This window comes from Ceratina calcarata, unplaced genomic scaffold (genome assembly GCF_001652005.2).
Source record: "Ceratina calcarata isolate Rehan_Ccalc_2016 unplaced genomic scaffold, ASM165200v1 scaffold351.2, whole genome shotgun sequence".
Taxonomy (NCBI): Eukaryota; Metazoa; Arthropoda; class Insecta; order Hymenoptera; family Apidae; genus Ceratina; species Ceratina calcarata.
Window position 1 is genome coordinate 1376776 of NW_017158043.1, and position 20079 is coordinate 1396854.

At 41.7% G+C, this 20079-nt stretch overlaps 2 protein-coding genes and 1 long non-coding RNA gene across 15 annotated transcripts in view; 1 reads left to right on the plus strand and 2 right to left on the minus strand.

The window, feature by feature from the left end:
• Positions 1–2060: 2060 nt before the first annotated feature.
• rdgB (retinal degeneration B) overlaps positions 2061–20079 on the minus strand; it is a 25955-nt gene continuing 7936 nt past the window's right edge. The window contains exons 1-21 of one of the 12 annotated variants that reach the window (XM_018025336.2): positions 14671–15193; positions 13007–13189; positions 12095–12431; positions 11774–11910; positions 11586–11703; positions 10891–11266; positions 10635–10810; positions 10342–10371; positions 9672–9719; positions 9409–9594; positions 9184–9346; positions 8726–9109; positions 8365–8642; positions 8143–8295; positions 7811–8073; positions 7643–7751; positions 7419–7569; positions 7198–7347; positions 6952–7132; positions 6596–6870; positions 2061–3634 (exon numbers count right to left, since the gene is read on the minus strand). In XM_018025336.2, coding sequence (XP_017880825.1) covers positions 3487–3634; positions 6596–6870; positions 6952–7132; positions 7198–7347; positions 7419–7569; positions 7643–7751; positions 7811–8073; positions 8143–8295; positions 8365–8642; positions 8726–9109; positions 9184–9346; positions 9409–9594; positions 9672–9719; positions 10342–10371; positions 10635–10810; positions 10891–11266; positions 11586–11703; positions 11774–11910; positions 12095–12431; positions 13007–13084 — 3741 coding nt within the window. In that variant the 5' untranslated portion in view covers positions 13085–13189; positions 14671–15193 and the 3' untranslated portion in view covers positions 2061–3486. Of the gene's footprint in view, positions 3635–5574; positions 6871–6951; positions 7133–7197; positions 7348–7418; positions 7570–7642; positions 7752–7810; positions 8074–8142; positions 8296–8364; positions 8643–8725; positions 9110–9183; positions 9347–9408; positions 9595–9671; positions 9777–10341; positions 10372–10634; positions 10811–10890; positions 11267–11585; positions 11704–11773; positions 11911–12094; positions 12432–13006; positions 13190–14670; positions 15194–20079 lie in introns of those variants that run through there. The other 11 variants (XM_018025335.2, XM_018025332.2, XM_018025338.2 and 8 more) reach the window with 11 other exon arrangements.
• LOC108625372 (uncharacterized) lies at positions 15351–19471 on the plus strand. Of its 2 annotated transcripts, none has more exons than XR_001916649.2 (3): positions 15351–18654; positions 18730–18930; positions 19385–19471. It is a non-coding gene; the product is annotated as an uncharacterized LOC108625372 (long non-coding RNA). The 2 variants fall into 2 exon arrangements; XR_001916648.2 differs by having other exon boundaries at positions 15351–18633.
• The window catches only part of LOC108625371 (uncharacterized), a 3881-nt gene continuing 2760 nt past the window's right edge, over positions 18959–20079 (minus strand). Inside the window, exon 4 of the mRNA XM_018025347.2 lies at positions 18959–19581. Coding sequence (XP_017880836.2) covers positions 19468–19581 — 114 coding nt within the window. The 3' untranslated portion in view covers positions 18959–19467. The remainder of the gene's footprint in view (positions 19582–20079) is intronic.

Sequence of the window (20079 nt, forward strand, 5' to 3'; positions counted from 1 at the left end):
CATAAGATTCATGTTTAACAATTATTATCATTCGTAGATCCAACAAAGTTACGCGCCCAGGGACGCTCTATACATACATATACACAATTATATACATGCGTATGTGTACATATACACGAGCGCATCGTCGGAGGCCACATGTACATGAACTTACAGGTAACAACCCTTTACCAATTACCCCATCTCTTTTACACAACGATACGAACGATTAACACTTGAGAATGACGTTGATCGATTCTCTCCGCGTGAAAACTTGCACAGTTTTTTTATTAATGTCAGGACTAGTTCAATGGCAGATCTTCGACCGAGTAGCTAATAGAACAGTCAAGGAACAATGACGGAACGATTAATTAATAAATTACAGTCTTGTTAATCTGATGCCAGCAGACTGTCGTTGAGGCAGGGCGAGCAGTGCACTCTCTCGCCTTGCCTCANTTCATCTTACATATAATGGGTATAATTTTTGGAGTAACTTTGCCGGTCACGTTCACTTTCATAAAGTAATAGTCTGTACTTGTAAAACAATTTTCGAAAATTCGCTTCGTATTAAGATTGGCAATATAAAAGAAAACCAAGTCTGGAACAAGCATCTTCATAAGATTCATGTTTAACAATTATTATCATTCGTAGATCCAACAAAGTTACGCGCCCAGGGACGCTCTATACATACATATACACAATTATATACATGCGTATGTGTACATATACACGAGCGCATCGTCGGAGGCCACATGTACATGAACTTACAGGTAACAACCCTTTACCAATTACCCCATCTCTTTTACACAACGATACGAACGATTAACACTTGAGAATGACGTTGATCGATTCTCTCCGCGTGAAAACTTGCACAGTTTTTTTATTAATGTCAGGACTAGTTCAATGGCAGATCTTCGACCGAGTAGCTAATAGAACAGTCAAGGAACAATGACGGAACGATTAATTAATAAATTACAGTCTTGTTAATCTGATGCCAGCAGACTGTCGTTGAGGCAGGGCGAGCAGTGCACTCTCTCGCCTTGCCTCACGTCTTCAGCTCTCGGTTTCGAATTGATCTTTTTACTACGAGCCTCGAAATATGTCATAACACAAAAGTGTAATAATTTCGAGGCAATCCGAGGTGAGACAAGCAGCACTCGCCTCAGTTAAGCTTCTCGTCAATGCATTCGGTAAAACACTTCGACGAGACGAGTTCCGACCCACTTTGCATGCACATGAAATATACAAAAATCTATTCTAAATCCTCAATTCAAAATGAAATATCTTGAACTTTGAACTTTCATTTGAAGTTTCTGATTTCAAATCTTGACGAACAGAGTGACAGAATGAAATATAGAATAGACAAGTAGGGAAATAGAGCTTATGCTGCATGATTAAAATTTAATTTTTGCCTTTGGGCATGCCACGTGGGTGGAGAATTCTTTTAGGTAGCCGGTAGCCGTACTGCTGGCACAGCATCTGACCGTTTTAAAGTAGTAGCCGTGAAAATTAATTCTCTTAGGATCTATCTAAATTTTAACTATACGTTCATGCCATTGTTGTTCATCAATGGTTAAACGTCAAGCCTAGCGTCATGATAACCGAGATTCATCTTTAAAACTTCACTTTTTGAATTTAATCCCTGACCCCTCGCGAAACTGAGATTTTTAATTATAGAAAAGAATTGCTTTTGCAATGTTTCCAAAAAAGTAATACGTCATGCAAAATGTTAAGAATCTTGCATTAAAAAATCAAAGTAAGAGCATTGCGAAAATTGCTTTATAAAATTTATATGAAATAGAGTAGAGGAGAAACGTAAGAAGCGGATTGATGGGGTTTGAGATCTAGATTCATATTACAGCTTCCTATCTGCCCTCAGTAAAAAATCCAAGTAGTGTACGTCTAAGTAAACTTTTGGATATCATTGCATCACGACTACTACCTTGAGGAAATCAATAAAAAAATAAGGAACAATCCATCGTGACATACGACACGTACTTCGTTTTAGCCATTGTACGTTCAGTTGAAAATCGGCACACTGATTTTTGTATTCTATCACGCTGAATTAACTACCGTAGTAATTGATTGTAACGATATATGTATATTATAGTATATCAAGCTTGGCAACGATTCCCATTGCCGGTTAGAAAATTAGATGTATTTGGATATACGATTAATTAACCACGTCTAATCACAAATATTTAAGCGCATAATCGACGTTATCGAGCTAGAATATATGCACTCTGCGCCGGAGAAGCTATGTACTTTTTATTATCATCTGGAAGTACTTTCGGCGACGGAGCTCGCGGAGCAGCTATACGTAGTTCGATAAATTAATCCGCGTGTACGACCTAAAGATTATCCATGAACAATATCCCAGCGATACTCGTATGTACACTTCGTCATATTTACACGTAGCGATTTAAAGGAAAATGTTTTTCGCCTATTCTTCACGTTTATCGGAGTTCTCTGCGTAGTTGAAAAATAATAACGTAAGCACCGAAGGAACTTTGCTTTCGACAATGCAGCAGTTAGAATTACTTAGGGCGCTCGTATATGTACATATATGTATACAGACTAGTTAATGGTAACGATTACTGTAACGATTTGTTAGTTTTCTCTTAACAAGTAACGAAGAGATTCAGGTAACAGGTTTTAATTAATCTGTACTCTTTGGGAAAAGAGCAACGATATCGTTCGACTAACTTTTTAAGTAAAGGATGATTGTACACACATACGGTCCGCGGGGATCGTCCCGAAACTGAACAGTGGGGATCTGAAACGAAGAGCGTTTTTCCTAGGCTTTTTCTCTTCCTAAACGGACGATTTACAGAATTTGATTGAACTAGATTCATACGTCTCGAACTACGTTATCAAAAATTTTGATCGTGCTCGATCGCTAGAAAAACAGCTCTCAGAAGAAACGAATCGCTTGAAACGGTAGCCGCGAGACAGACGTAAGAGCGAGTCCTCGTACGTTCAAGCTCTACTTTCTTCGTTGGGAACGTCGGGTCAGGGATCTCTACATATACAGTTGTATACAATGCGATACGGATGTGACTAGAATAGCGTTTAAAAATTTACACGGAGGGTGTATAAAAAGATGGAGTAACAAAGTAGAATTATCTTCTGTAGATTGTATTGAGCACGTGTACGATGCACGAGGACTTGTTCCACGTGCTGTCTCCTATTTGCGCACTTTAAACTATGCTGGGTCGAACCAGTCATCTCAAACTCGCGTCTCTGTTAACGGCCAAAGAAAACGATTGCCACTTTCATTTTCAACCAAAGTAGTTCTCTCGTCGAGTTGCAGAATTTTTAATTAAGAATTAAAATTCAATTGTCAATTGATGTTCAATTAAACTAAGTGTTTAATCGTTTATCTGCAACCCTCCTCGTCTCGAAATATACGGTATATCTCTATCAGGCCCGGGTTTGAGATCCCTGGATCGAGATAGTGACTACTTAACGCCGGGATTCGAAGAACGACCGGCATCGAGCGAACCGTCAGAGTTTCTCCGGTGCCGTGGTCCTGGCATTCTGTGCGGTAGATGGTGAGATCGGACCCGGCCCGACGCTCGTCGATCGTTCCAAGGGATATAATATTTTCTCCGGGGCCGGTTGCGATATTGCACGCTTCGCCACCCTAAAAGAGCTAACGTTCGTTGACGGTTAGTGATCCGGCAGTAAATTCCCCTCTTTCATTTTGGGGATATCTTGCTAATAATCATTATTAAATTCCAAGGCATCCGTTCGCATTGATCAAGACAATTCAATGTGAGAATCTGTAGAATCGACTTCATTTTATATGTATGCATTTTTCGATTGAAATTTCGTCAGTAGTTCTACTGTTGATCATCGTATATTTGAGACGGTAGAATTTCATTTGTCTTGATCAGTGGACTCCGTTCAATGCCAACGAGATATAAAAACATTATTTGAAAAAAAGTAGAAAAAGCGTTAAAAAAGTTTAGTCAGCTATTAATTGCGGGGTTCACGAATCATGCCTAAAGAGCCAACACTGTCGTTTAAACTCGTGAAATTTCTTCAGGTTCTAAACATTATATTAATTAGCGATCTATAATAGAATTGTTTTAATTATGATTTCGACTCTAAGTCCCGTCAGACAAACAGTATATTCGTTATCGTACTTGGCTACCGTCTAAGAGGCTAAAGCTAGAACATTATAAATGTTACGGTGAAGGAGTTCTCGAATCGTAGGCAGAGTCGTAAGAAAGGTTCTCCGTGAGATCTAGGTCGTCAGTCGTGGAAGCAGATGAGGAGACATGAATTAGCAGCGTAGAAATAGCGGTGTAATTAGAATTATACTGAAAGCGTGATATAAATAAATGTAACAACTCCGTGAACAAGAAAGCGTCGGTGAGTGAAGAAATGACTATGAGGCTGTCCCGTCTGGAATGACAGCGACCAAGAGACGATTCGTTAATCATTCCTTCAATGAGTAGACAAACACATCCTCCCATTGTGAATAATATTTAACACGTTGACTACCTCGTGCATTTTACGTGGTTCGCCCACGGCGCCAACATGAATTTCTTATTATGCGATGTATATTATGTCGAAATATTGTCTACAGCAGATGAAGTGAGTTATATAATCGTGTTTAATCAAATTATTTTTGCATGTTCTATATGGCATTAATTTCTTCAAACCATTATAGTAACAGTGGTATTATTTTAAAATTTATCAGTATCGATATTTACTCTAATTATGTATTTTACTATTACCGGTGGCCCCCACGGCGGTCAACGTGTTAGATCGCATCGATATTTCCGATCCCGTGGTTCTACATCCATTCACAATGGTAGCTGTTTGAATATAAAAATGGTAGAGGAAATTAGAAGATAAAAAATAAGTCAGGATAGTTGGTGACGACTGGCTGACTTCGAGCAGAAGAATCAATAATAATTAGTTGCAGGATCTGCGTATCGGCCTCGTTCTCGGCGTTTAAATACACGGCTAGAAATACACATCATATATATAATAAAAAGAAGCATGTTTAAACATTCGTAAAACGCGTGATTAGTCTCATATTTCCGTGATACATACATCGTATGTCCGTGAGTTGTGGTATCTTTTCATTTGAAAACGGCATTCACAATATTCACATATATGTAATATGTATATATATATATATATATATATAAATAATCGTGCATCGTGACAGAGCTTTCGTTCTATAACATGTTCGATCGTGCTGACCATATGTCGTACAAGCAAAATCTCAGCCCAATCTACCAGCAAGTGGGGACACGCGTCTAAAAGATTTGAAAAATATGAAAAGAAACGATCGAAAATGTTCGCATAGTTCCATCGAGTTAAATAAATGACTAGAACGAAAATTGTAAAGTTTATGAAATACTTGACTCGTGAAGGAAAAGGCAAGACATGCTCGATTTCTTCGGATGATCAAAATTAAAAATAATTAATTGATGCACCACTTCTGGTAGATCTAGCTTAATCAACGTGACACAGACATTCACCTAACAGATTTCAAGCGGTAAGGAGCTCTAGTTTACCTTGGTCGCTAAAGTGAGATCAGACCATTTTTCGGGAGGTAACGAAAAGACTGTGTTTTTTTTTTGTATTTAGGTCTCTGTACATCTAGACACTCATATTGTTGATTTAACCACAAATTCTGGACACGTGTATGGCTGATAGATTAAACATTAAGTTTGAGCGTAGAATTGGTGGCGGCTCTTTCGCCCGAGATACATTTGACTAGGTCGCGCGACGCATCTTCACGACAGGTACCTGTAATTAAGAAACTGATAAGCTTTAGATACCTGTCGGACCGTTTTGCAGCTTAGGCGCGCGTGAAAAATTACTATTTGCAAGTCGTTCTCCTTTTGACGCCCCTGACTAATATGATTCCTTAGTATAAACCCAACATCGATTCAACACAACGAGCGGACAATTTACAGAGGAACGACAGATGATACTTTTTACACGGGGTATTATTTCAAATAGAAACGATAGATTATTTCATATCATCGTTAATCGGATATCCCTCGTGTGAAATATTCTACCGTTTCGAGATCGGAAAAGATATGCAATGGGCTCTGCGTAGGCAAACTTATACGTAGGATTATGTACCTTATTCTTGTAGTTAAAATTGTTTTATAGAGGAAATCTTTGCGCACGAAGTGGGATTTTTATTTTTGATTAAACACCGATGAGTGCGATGGCAAGTGCGAGGAGAGTCGCACGCGTGATTGTTCGCCTCTGAAACAACTACTTTTTGCTTGAAACATCATACTGCGGGTTACAGTACGCGGGGGCTATAAAAATACAGCGTTATCTATATGTACAGGCAATACGGATAAAGTTGGATACTCTCACGAGTAGTGCCTTGCACACGTCCCCGCGCGATCTCCTCTCTATGGGACAACATTTATGCACATTTCCATCATTCCGCAGCGATCGATACATCTGGACGTCGAGGATAGGGGGGGTCGAAGAAATTATTACCTTAAAAATGTCCACACATCATCACCGGCGAGGTGCAACAGCGTCGAACACGTTTTAGTATATTGTAAATAAGTATGTCCACATCGAATTTATACGAGACAGACACGGAATATGAATGGCTTACCTTCGCCGCCGAAGTGAAGCGTTTTGCCCGGGTAAACCGAACTGACCTCGCGGTATCACCATACGCGCATTACCCTGAGCAGGCCTCGAGCCTCCGTGCGCCTGAAGCGCGCTCAAGTGAGCCGCGTATCCCTCATGTAGGATTGTCGCTAACGCGTGATGCTTCTTCGACACTTTCCCAATGATGAAGATCTGATTCGGCTTAAGATTAATCGCGGAATAAACGCTAATATCTTTGCTACTACCGTACGCGTGGTGGATTATCACACCGTGTTCCTGCGTAAAGACACAATTTCGAGTATTAAAAATCGATGTCATCAGAGTTAAAATAGTAATTAAAGAAGAATTTGTATTCACCTGAACGAGCTTGTTTAAGTACGCGGCTTTGTGGCCCAGGGGGTCCGTCGAAAGACCGTCAGCAAAGGACACGAGGCCGTGAGGGAAGTTGTGTTGGGACAACCAAGACACGACTTTCTGTTGTTGCATGTCAGGCCTCGCGGTAATGTAAATAATCAAGTATCCCAGTTCCTGCCAATGCCTGATCACAAAAATGAGAATGATCACGGATACGTGAATTAAATAAGAAAATGATCGAATACGTACCTGACGACATCGACAGCTCCGGCTCTAACTTTTGGATCCTTCCCACTAACGGACATACTCGCAGTGAAGGATCCGTCTATGCTAAATACCACACACTCTGTCTTCGGTGGAATCACAGCCAAGAAGAAATCTACTGATGTATGATCGCCCCTGAATCGAGAATCCCATTTAGAACATCTTCTGTGAATATTCTTTTTTAATTAGGATCATTCATATTTTACCTGACGATCATTTTAACTGGATAGAGTCCGTATCCTAGTGCTTTATCGTCAGGTATTTTGTACGTTATTCTACCATTCTTATCAGTTACTTCGGTTGATAAATACGTCCATTCCCCTGCCTCCTTCATAATATGAATGTCTACTTTCTCGCCTACAAAAATCAGTCACGTTCGTTAACAAATTTTGCAAACACAGGTATGCAGCTGAATTTGAAATTAGCATACCTGTTAAAGCGATAACGTCGATTGGACCGTACATAAATCTAGCGACCAACACTTGCGGTGCACCCTCCCTAACGATTACGTCATTCGCTCTATGATTGGCAGCGCCGTTCTAAAATAATTAATAAAATCTCAGAAGCTCGTATCATCAATTTCTGATCATCAGCTTACCTTAATTTTAACAGAAGTACGTTTCTTATTCCACTTTTCTCTAGGTTGACCTGGACGGAAGCACGTTAATCCTTTCTCCTCGTTTGTAAGCAATGGCTGATCGAACCCGCCTAATTGTCGTAAAATAAATGCGATAACGTCGGAGGATTCCCAATAGCTAGCGTGAAAAAGATGAGGTAAAGCGTTTGTAGGGAAATTTGCTAATCCCTCCGGGCAATAGAGAGCGTAATCTAATCTCTTCGTACCCCACCACTTCTGCGTCACTGAAACGAACCGTTCATATTAAACGTGTCTGATTCATTCTTATTAGCCACTTTATCCTATGTACTTACAATTCGATACTACTTGCAAAGGAACGTTTTCGACCATACCAGACATTGTACTGTGAATCGATATATCGGACAGCCGTCTCAGCTGAGGTATCGATATGTTCGGAATGTTTAATCCGTCCGTAAATAATTGAGGATTCGATTGTATTGCTTCCACTGAAAGTATTTTATTATCAGTTATTTCTTATCTCGCTAACAAAACTGCCCTGAGCGTATGATACGTACGCAAGTGATAGGGCTGACCGTTTCCTAATGGATACTTCTGGTACCGAGCTATGTTCACGGGTGGAAGAAGAGAGAATCTCGCCGAGATCAACGGCTCCAATCTAGCCGCCACTGGATCGGTAGGATGGAACAAGTTGTACATCTGATTCACTAACGGCCTCATAATGTTCAGAGACTTGTCCGAAGAGATTTTCCTGTATGCCAGGACCAGAGCGAGCGGGCTACCAAACATGAAGAAATCTCCTACTTCGAAGTCCAATCTGTTGTGTGAGCTATCACTGAGGGAAGAATAAAAATAGAGTAGAACAACAAAGAATATTGTGAAGATCTCATGCTTGAGCATTGAGGTATAATATTTTACCTTAAACTAGAAGATTTTCGTCTGGGAGAAGGCGCGGTCAAATGTCTGCCGTCCTCGGTGTTATTTTCGATACCATGATTATCCAATATATTGTTCTCGCTGTTATGCCTAGAAGAAGTCGATCTGCACAGAGCGTCGTATGTTAGAATGGCTCCTACCGAGTCGCCGACGAGACAGATCTGACCCATGAAACCGCGACCCTCCTCGCTCCTGATGAAATCGTGATGAACTTGATTCGCCCCGGCTATGACTCGCGACACCGCCTCTTGGTATTCGGTGGTAGAACTGGCAAACAACGGTATGGCACCGATGGGTATGGTATCATGTGTCACCGGAGGTGCGTCCGTGGTGCAAGGTGACACGTCGAAACTGTAGGGACTTAAACTAAAGAAAAAAGAACACACGATGAAAGAGCTTCTTTTCGACGTTAATCAAGGGGATTTTAATACGCGGTTTACCTCGATAGAATACCGAGACCCTCGGTGCAGATCGACGGACAGGAAACGAATCTGATGGCAACGTGACCGACCATGCTAGGATAATGTTGCCGCATGACCGATTCGAAGGCTCCTTTGAACGTCGTAATGTCCGATTTCTTCGCCGTCAATTCGACGTTGGCATCTGAAACGTTTCTCTCGGTGACGAGGAATGTAGAATGTAAAGAAGGGGACCGAGAGAATTACCTAGTACACTTCCGGCATGCATCACGATAAGAAGGACAGTAGTTTTACAAGGTTGATGAGTGGGCGAGTGCTGCGGCGATGCTGGGCACGAGGCATCGATGCTGGCCGAAGTGGAGATTTGCAACCGTTTACTGCTACGTTCACTAGCCATGCGTTGGAGATACGAAGGTGAAAATATCGTGTCGTCTTCAACGAACAAATGTTTATACGTAAGTCGGTTTAAATGTAACGCGAGCTAGGGTTCTCGCTTAATCGTTATTTACCTTCCCTGTTCGCGGTGGTAGACAGAGTGAACGTATTGTCATCCTCTTCTGCTAGAAGATCCAAAGAACTCCATTTAGCTAATGAAGAGTTATCTCCAAAGTCCTCTGTATAATCAGAAATTTTAACATTGTTTATGCATCGTGCCTTTCTCTTTCGAAATCTTTCACTCGCTTAAAGACAGAAAATTCGAAACATGAGAAGTCAAAAAGCGTTTCTTCTTTTAGGTCAGACATTACACAAGGTGGAGAATAGTAAAAGAGATTTTTGTCAGAAAGAACAAGTTTTATTCGATAAAAAGATTCGGTATTACTTGCGTCGATTAACATTCGAGAAAAAGGTTTTGTAGAAAAAAGCAGTTGTTCTTTGCCATGCTGTTTTTTGTCATGCTGTTAGAAATTACTCCTCCTCGAGAAGTTCCATGCTGCTGTTTCGTATGGAGGCTTGTATTGTAATGTAATTGATTAGTTTCCCATGTAAGTGTTAATCCTTGTAAGCAACAAGTTTCATCTTGTTCCGGCCTACAAAGGCATGAATGCAATTACACAATGTTATCTGAACTTATGTAAACGACGAGGCTCTAACACCATTCACACAAACGGTGCATCTTTTTACAGTCCAACAATCGTCTGTATAGGTTCTACTAGAATTCATTCTAACTACGTGTCCTACCTTCGCGTATAATAGGTATAATGAACCCAGCTGCAGTGTGGAATGCGACAGAAAAAACAGAGAGGGTATACATATAAAAAAAACGCCATGCTGTATCCTTCTACTTTACAAAATGCTGATTTTACTAGATTAATCTGTATTTCATATCGTGACGAGAGACAGTGTTTAAGATATCCGTCGGTGTGTCTGTTTTATAAGTTATATTAGACAAACGTTAGTGTATTTCAAATTCTCGAAAAGATTGCTTAAGCATGCTGTCAAGAGAACAAGACAATGACGGTCGAACGTTTTACCTTGGCAATCGAAGAACTCATCATCACTGCCGGACTCGGACTCCCTCACGATGCTTTCGATCCGCCAGTTAGCGAACTGCATGTCGAAACTCTTGCTGGAAGAAGGCGAATTCAACGCCGGTTTGTTCTTCCTCCATCCCTTCTTCACGTCTCCCTTTTCGTCGATAGGAGGGTTCCTACAATAGATTTAATCACGATGAACATCGTTAAAATCATATATAAATAAACTGGTTCTCGATCTTACTTCTATTTTTACCTGAGCTCGGGTATCTCGGTTGGCGAATCCTCGGGACTAGCTTCACCTTCTGAACTAGCAGCCGTGTTGCCCATTTCTGACGATTTTCGAAGGCTCGGAGGGCTCTGGGGATCCTCGTTCTTCTCTATGCTACCCAGAGTCGCGGCTAGCGTCATGGCAACATCGGATTCTTGCGGAGTCGTGGCGTTAACGGACGTCGTTGTTTCCTGGTTCTCATTTGTGGTTTCCTCACCGCTTTCCGCGTTGGCCATCCTCTTCTGCAGTGCCAGTTGTGTTTGCCGCTCGATTTCCCGGATGTCCTCCATGGTCAAACCGTGCCACTCGTCCTGCCAGGCCCAAGCTTGCCTATGGGCTGTGACCATAGTTTTCCGCAAGGCTAAAATGAGTTTTATCTTAACAAGAGTAGAACAATTTGGCTAAATTGAAATACACGAGAAGCAGAGACACTGAAGCCAAAGTGATCTTCGTCGACTGAAATTTTGAAAGCTATTACAATTACTCGTACACTTAACGAATTGATATTTTCTGAGATGTCAAAAAGATTAATTTACTCTATGATGTATAACAAAAAATTAAAGAAAATCACTATAGATTGGATGTACGAAAAAAATAAGAGGGCATAATTTTTAAGTGTTCTATTATTTTAAAATCGATCAGTTTGACATCTGAGGATCCGTGATCCATGCGGTACTGACCTACGTCGTCTATGAATTTCTCTAATTTCGTCTGCACGCCCCAATAACGGAACTCCACGCGGCACAGCTTGTACGCGCACATCAACGACTTCCCGGAAGGTGTCGGCTGTTGCTTCCCCTAAATATGCAACAATTCTAGTTGTATCACGACTACTTCCAAAGAAATTCGTAGAGGAACGAATTGTTACTTTCACGTCGGCCCAGTATTCCTCCAGCCATGATTCCGTGAGTGGCCCTCGGTTAGTCTTCTGCGAGACGTACAGTGTAGGGTCCTCCTCTTTCACGTATTCGGCCGTATACTGATCCTTCACGATGTCGATGACATCTGGGATTTAAATCGAACGATTCGAAGTGTTCAGATAAGTTTTCAAATAAACGTTCAGATCGAATCACATAATTAATAATATAATTGATTAGCTAAATGAATACACGTCAACGATTCAGATGATAAACGTTCGAATCGAGTCAGATAATAAATGTTATAATTGATCGATTAAGTGAATACGCACCGACGACTCTGTTTCTGAGATCGCTGCCGCTGAGCTTGAAGACGTTCTCTTGATACCCATTGTCAGGGAAATAGTACGTTTCTATCTCTATGGAGAACTTCTCGACGAAGGGGCAAGTGTAACGAGTTTTCGTGTAGGGATAAGCGTTCCACCCTTCTTCCTTGGCAATCAGCGCGGACCTAGGCAACAGGCTCTTCAACCAGTCAGGCAGATGTCTGCCCACGTGAAATATCTTGTGGGTGTACTGCCCGTTCCCACCCGGGCCATTACTGTAAGGCTCGTTCACTATGATCTCTACCCCGCTCCCGGCTCCTTGACTTTCCTCTCTAGATTTTTTCTATACAAATCGAGTCCCACGAGAAGAGATCGATTAAAATTCACAGTAATAAATTGACTGAATCTAAGAAGGAGAAGGTCAGAGTGACGGGAATTGGATTTTCTTGAAAGTCGCAGAATTTGTAGATTTCGACACCGAACACAATCTGGCAAAGAATAATCCTAATGCAGGAGGATAGCGGATCGATTTTTTCCCCAATATCCAGAAATAAAAAAATATGGATTTTGTGTTTCAAAAATAAAAATGTCTATATATTAGCACAAATTACTCAATCTCTTGTTTAAAGATGCAACATCAATAAAATGCCAAATAATCATACGTAACTCGTTAAATATCGAAGTTAGAAGGAAAACAACTTTTATTTGAAGCATTTTTCGCAAAGAAAAAGGAAGGTGCTATCACTTTGCCAGATTGAGTTTGAGGTCGAGATCTACAAATTCTTTCCGTAATCCGTTTCCCGTCACCCTGACTTTCTCCTTGTAAGTGCAGTTCAGACATTCGAAAGTGTGATGAATGAACGTGCGAGACTAAATGTTTGCCGATGCATCATCGGTCATTTTACGAGACGTAATTACCGCTATCATGTAAAGTTGAGCGATTCTATACTCCTCCACGGTGAGCGGTATGGGTATCCGATACTCCTTTATCAACATTTCGCCGGCAGTTATTTATCCTCTGTCCACTGTGAAAGACGCTGATCGTTCGAAGACAGCCGCTCCCTTTTTCATGTTCACTCTCATGGCAACATCGGCGGGGACCTTTGGGGGGAAAAAATGAACCAGGATGTAAACGTTCAGCCCTGCTTTAATCGCCGTTCTATTTTTCCCTCGGGGCACGTCGCAGAAAGGAGCTCGTCAACGTAATCGAGATTTCCGCCCGAGAGTACCCGATCGATATACATATACATATTTCCCAGCGATCGACTACCGTCGATCCGTTTCATTAGGGAAAAGGTTCTCACCGCTAATGAGTTTTCATTAAACAGATTCCGCCGCGAGTTTTCGCTTATCATTTTGATTAATGGAACCCGAAGGTAAACACGCGAGATCATTCGCGTGCATCACGAGCGAGGGGAGGCCTTCGCCAGCATCGACTGCCGTGTCTGAAGCACGTCAAATGCTGACCGTTCCGATGCGTCCGCGTCCACTCGCAAATCTGCCACGGGTCAACCGACGTTGTTTAAAGGGGATTAATAATAATGCCAATACTGATAGACAGAGGAGGAAGACGTTTAATAAAAAAAGAAACAAGATTATTGTTTTAATAGTTTTAATGACGGGCTCCAATTACGTGTAAACGTGAAACGCGTGTTACACGCGATCATCGCGTGAAATCCAACGTGAAAGTATGATTCAGAACAGCTCGATGGAGGTAAGGTACCTCGATACGACAAAGAGTAATGAAATGTTGCATAAGACACTTATTTATACTCATTATCGTATACTGAATTATCTTCCTGCTGGAAGAGGAAGAGTAATAAGATACTTCCTACATGACATCGACCATCGTCTTTCATACAATAATAATTAATCATAGTTTGAACTATGACAGAGGTAATCTGAAATTCTATAGACGCGTTTAATAGGAGAGCGACTAAACAGTAAAATAATAAGAATGATATAATATATAAATAAAATGATATATAATAAAATAATAAGAATAAGAGAACGTCCACTAACGTAAATGATTTCGATTGAAACATGACCTGAAATTTTTTTACGTACAATTTCACAGGAGAATAAGAGTAAGAGTGACGATGTCCACAACTTGTCAGTGACAGTTCCAAAACGTATGCAATATTTTCTGAGACTTCTTGCAGGCATAATTTGATAGTAAAAGAATATGAATAGTAGCTATATTGTTCAATAATGTAAAAAAGGGTAAATAATTTCGATTGAATAATCTGGAATAAGAATAAGGGCGACAACAGAACGGTTAGCACGTCTCGTCCCGTATCAGTACGGTAAATAAGAGATAGTAGGTATCTTTGGTAAAATTTTCTCATGATAGAGACGACGTGTCGTTTGAAAACAATCTCATTCACCGAAATAGTGTAGTAGCGACTACGATTGGACCGTAACTTGACAGTTGCGCCGAATCGTTTTTCACGATTGCTCAGCTGACGGATAAAAGCACACCGGTCCTCTCCCTCTCTCTCTCTCTCTCTCGCTCTCTCTGTCGTGGGACTCGTACGGTTCGCTCGCGTAGAACATACTCGATGCCGTATCGATGTACTTACACGTAAAGGGTTTCCTCAACCTTGAGCATCGCGGAAATAGGGCAGAGGAACGGTCCCACTGTCTCGCTCGCTCCCTGTCACCTTTTCTTTTCGCGCCACACCTTAAGCGAGCGACGAATCGCGGGAAAGACCGGTTCGCCTCGGCTACCAACTAACGAGGTTTTACACGTTAACGGGCCAGGTGTTAACTACGCGACATTAAAATTCCGTACGGCTAAAGAGCACGTAAGAGTACTTGGAAGAGTCGAGTGTCAATGCCTCCTTTACGTAGTGAAATTACATGTATTCACGCGCACGGTACACTGTCACAGTTGAAAGTCCAAGAGTGGCCCGACGATACCCACGGCACCCGCGCGTACCGAACGACACTTGTTCGCGTCGGAGCGTTGAAATGAAACGAGAGAGGATAGGATCGTTGACTGGGTCGGGTTTCCTTACGATGCAAGGTGGAGAACGATTCGGTTTATCTCAAGCGCGAGGACAGCGATGACACGGCGATGTTACACGGGCAACGCGCGGCCAGTGACTAAAGAACAGAAACCGTGTCCGATTGGCGGCTCCCGTTGGCACGCGCGACTTCTCGAACGCGCGAAATCGAGCTGGACCAACCGGAGCCATCCCAACCGCCCCCGCGACCCGGCGATCCGGACGCAGTGCTGTAAACGAGAGGGTTGCACAGATTCCGTCGAGTATAAATCGTCTATCAAGTTCATTAAAATAACTGATAGATGAACTTCGATTCATTTCGTTGCCACTTATATAGGAGATTCAAATTCATAGAACATCTCGTGACAATCGATGACAGTTAAAATAATTTGAATTACGTATAATGAACAGAATTTTTTTTAATCTGACGTTCGGAAACCGGAGAGCTTCGTACGGCCCTGTAATTGATAGCAGGTGTTTAAGAAAGCAATAAGAATCTCCCGTAGCACGGGGGATGAATAAAACTGGGGTAGCCGAGGGACCGACAAAAGGCGTTGTCGATATTTAATTAGCGGTGCGTTTTGTACGACGTCTTACGTGCCAATAATGAAATAACTGATTTGAAATGCAAATGTTTGAATCCGTCACTGGGTGGACGACCACCGTTAGCCGCCTCCGCCACCTCCCTGGCCTATTGATCGACCCCCGAGCGAGCAAGAAAACGCGAGACCAGATGCGCCATAACACTGCCAGGCTCCCGTGAAGGCGAGACCGACACGTTCGCCGACAGGGTTGCACGCGCTTCCGGTGTCGGAATACCATGCCAACCCCCTGCCGCGCTGCTTACCGACATCAACCCCGTTCCTCAGCATATTTTCACGTTTCTCCATCGTCGAACTCATCTCCCTCCCATTTTCAATGCTCTCCCGATCTCGTATGAGATGTAATATCGGATTCTATCGCGTGTAAATCAGTTATCAATATTTTATAATATGTAAACGCAGCCGTGCGAGATGATACGGAGGAGGTCCATACTTTTAAGTGAGAATATGTTGGCGTGTTTAATGCTTGTAATTGTAATGTAGTAAAAATTCAGAAGTGCACGTCTACACGAGTAGTACAGGTGTGAATTTTTTCAAAGTTCATCCATTATTTATATTAAAAAAAATTCATGAAACTCGAGGACTTGACGTATGACTTGAACTACTTTGGGAACAATTTTTCTCCGTTAGTGAATGAGATAGCTAAATCAAAAGTGGGAGTTAAAAGTTACACCGGGGAACCTCCACCCTTTTATTAACCCACTCGAATTGTATGACGTCCAGGACACGAGACTTTTTGGCATACAAGTCATAGGATGACCTTAGATCGCAACCTTTCGGTGCTCCATATAAATGAATGTAATTGAGATATTTAAATGTTGCATCACTAGGTTAATAGTTCTCATGCAAAATGAAATATTTATGTAATTCACTGAGACACATTTTGGTATATATTATTTATTATCCAAAATCGACGGTGTGGTTATTAGTTCACGATTGGCCCTCTGGTATTTCAATTTAACCGATATGCCACGTGTATAATTATGGACTAGCCCGTGTAGTTATCAGCACCTAATTAAGAACCCTTCCACGACGGGTGGCAAACAAGGTGCGTCACACATGATACACGAATGACTCATCGAAAAATAAAATATAATTATTCGACTGGCTCCTCCGTTATTTGATTATCATTAATTAGAAGGAGTACTAATTGTTACTGATAAGCTTATCTGTTTTTCGCATAGCCGTATTGCACTTCGAATCTTCGCTCGAAATAGTACAGTGTGAGCTGTGGCATAAAAACGAAAACCACTCACTATTCAGAATAGAGAATGAACGAGGCTCGGTTATTCTTGCGCGACACCTATTTCAAACGCCCTTTTTTCATACTTACTCTTCTCATAGCGTGTGAAAGAAAGGTTGTTAAGAAGAGACGGCGCTAGGTATTAAAAATAACGGCTCAATAAACGTTATTCTAGAAAGCTGATTATGCTGATCAGATATCGTTATCGGATAGAAAATAAGTAAAGCGGGACGTGTAATTGTTGAGTCGAACTTACAGCGCGTAATAGAAGAACTCGTTCTTGAACGGAGCAAAAAGTAACGACGATATAATTATGCAAATTCAGATTTCTATATTGAAGGAACTCGAGGTTCTAGAATTCGTTACTTGTTCCTTGCGCAGTTCGAGTATTTTTAGAGTTAAACACGGACGAACATCCGTAGTTTATTGACAAATTATAATACAAATAAAGAGGCGGAGTCTATAGAAAGCAGAGAACAAGCAGAAAATGAAGAGACAGAGGGAAACGATTAAATGTTAAAGAAACTCGTTAACGAAGTAAATTCGTATATAAAAAAACGTGTCTGTACGATTCTATTAAAATATGTAAAGTCGAATCGAGTCGACGTCCCGAGCGAGCGACGAAGAAACGGCGACCTTTGACATTAGCTGAGAAGACTCGCCCGTTTGAATCCCCTCGGCCCTCTTTCAATATTCCTTGCTGTAAATCAACAATGTTACCGGCGGCGAGCGCGGCCTATTTACCAGAGATGAAAGCCCCGAAAAAAACGAGTATCAAATTCGTCCATCAAAAGAATAGAGGATTGCGGAAAGTTAGTGACGCGCGCTACTCTTCGCGAGTCGGCACAAAATGGATCGCTCGATGGACGGTGAAAACCGTCCCCCTTTGTGCACAGAAACGACGTATGAAAGACATTTTTATGAATAGTCAAGCACGTTTCGATTCTCGCGGATTAAATCCGAGGACTTTTTCCGACTCTTCGACCATTCAAGGATAGAATACCGTCCAATTCTCCTTCGAACAACAAAATAATGCTCCGCGATTCATTTCATTACCCTGAACGAGCATCTCGCCAGTTTGGCAGTACGAATATAGATATACGAGCTGAGCAAAGATGTCCAAGTCGCGAATGGTCATCGTAAGTACACGTTTGCTGACGTCAAAGCACGTCGCTTTGGAGGAGAGTGCCGGCACATGTACACATAGTGACGTAAGCAGAAAATATCTCCGGGCAATGGACGAGGAGGGCAGAAGATGAGGCTCGCTCGTAGCGATGGGCTCGACGCCGTTCTTAATTGCGAGCCTCGCTGGGAATCTTCATGGAATACCCATCGCTACCCACCGTCGACCTACCCGCTGGAGGATCCACGCTCGCGGAGATCGAGTCGTTCCGTGCAATGCAAACATCTGGAACCCGCTCCTCCGCAGACGTCGTTAGAGAGACGAGAGGCGCCGTTAGAAAACGAGCGAGTGTGCGACGACGACTCGTTACGCTTTTATCCCCTCGAGTAGCTCGTACAATCGCGGCTCGAACAGAACCGAAAGACAGAAACATGATCTTTGATCCGTCGCAAAGGCTCACAATGGTTCTCGTGCGATTTATATATTAGAGAGGTGCGATAAAACTATTTTATGGCTTGGTACTGTGGAATTTATGAACTATGAAACCGAGCGCGTGACAAATCAAACAAGTAAACAGAGATAAATTGCACGTAAGCATGATCCGCTATAAATTGTACGATATCAGATTGGGTTTACTCTTGTTCGTTTCCTTTCCCGATCGAAAGAGATGTAATCAACCTCTGGGAGGCAAATAAGATTGGACACTGCGTTCGTCTCCGACAATTTTTATATTGGAATAGTCTGATATTAAAATGGGTATCGAAGCTACAAGAGTCGCAGCCAGTCGGCCAGCAATAATCTCAGCGTTATTTTCATTGGTTCACCGGATACAGCGTATCCGGTCTTTGAACAACGTGCGGTCAGGAGTGAGTATACCTATAGCTACTTCCAAGAGGAAACATATAGAAAACGTAATTTCACGTTCCGTTTCAACGTTTATTGCCTTACAATAAATCGTGGGATATTTACACGTTACGAAAACAATTTACGTACATATCCTTTGAACCGTTCAATTTTCGGACACGAGAAACGGAATACTCATGACCAGACTACGGATTTGATTTTTTTTGTAAAGAAAGTGGGTCTGTGAAAAGTAGAAGGAATGAATCTTATATGGAAAAATGTACAGAACATTCAAAAAGACTGGACTTCGTTCGTGACATTCAGAATATGAATATTTTATTTTGCATAAAAATCCGCAGTTTGCTCGCAGTTGCTTTCGAAAAGGAAACGCGGAATACGTAATTTCACGTTTCTTTATTCTCTTACAATAAATCACTGGACATTTACACGTTCATACAATTTCCGTTCTTAATTTAGACGCAACGTTTCTGGACTCTCGGACGGATAATGTGAGAGCAGTCGTAATATGCTCGATTCTCTTCTTCACTACTTTAATTACATTAATCCGAATTTTCTGGGAGAGCATTTGGATCTTCGATGTCGTAACCGTGCGGAGACACCGCATTCAGTCTGGGGTTGTGAAAGTATGAGCGGTTGCCACCCCATGGGAAAGGCTGTCGAAGGGAGATATTTATAGGGACGAGAAAGGTCTTGTTACGAACTTGTTTAACATCAAAAATACAATTTGACTACTGAGCTGCGTTATATTCGTAGGATAAAGCGAGTGGGAAGGAAAGTATCAAATTCCTGTGGCGAGGGCAAACGATTCGTAGGACTTCGTTAATCGATTACCGCACAAATGGATTACTTTCCCGCGGTGTACAGCGCGGAAAGCTTCGTTAGGTCGGAGAATCAGTATAAAGCTCGGATGTTACGCAAAACTGACCGTAGTTAATCGATTAATTAAGTCTGGGACTAGATGCATGACAGGCAGCGATTCGTATTCAGAATTTCAATAGAGGAAAGCACGCTTAAGGATGTATTGGCTATACAGTCACTCCCAAAAATTTATGCATCTTAGAAAAACGCACTTCCTATAATTAAAAATAAATCAAACGTCGGAAGAACAATGATTTTCGATGAAAAAAAGTTTACTTGTTAACGTTCAATTG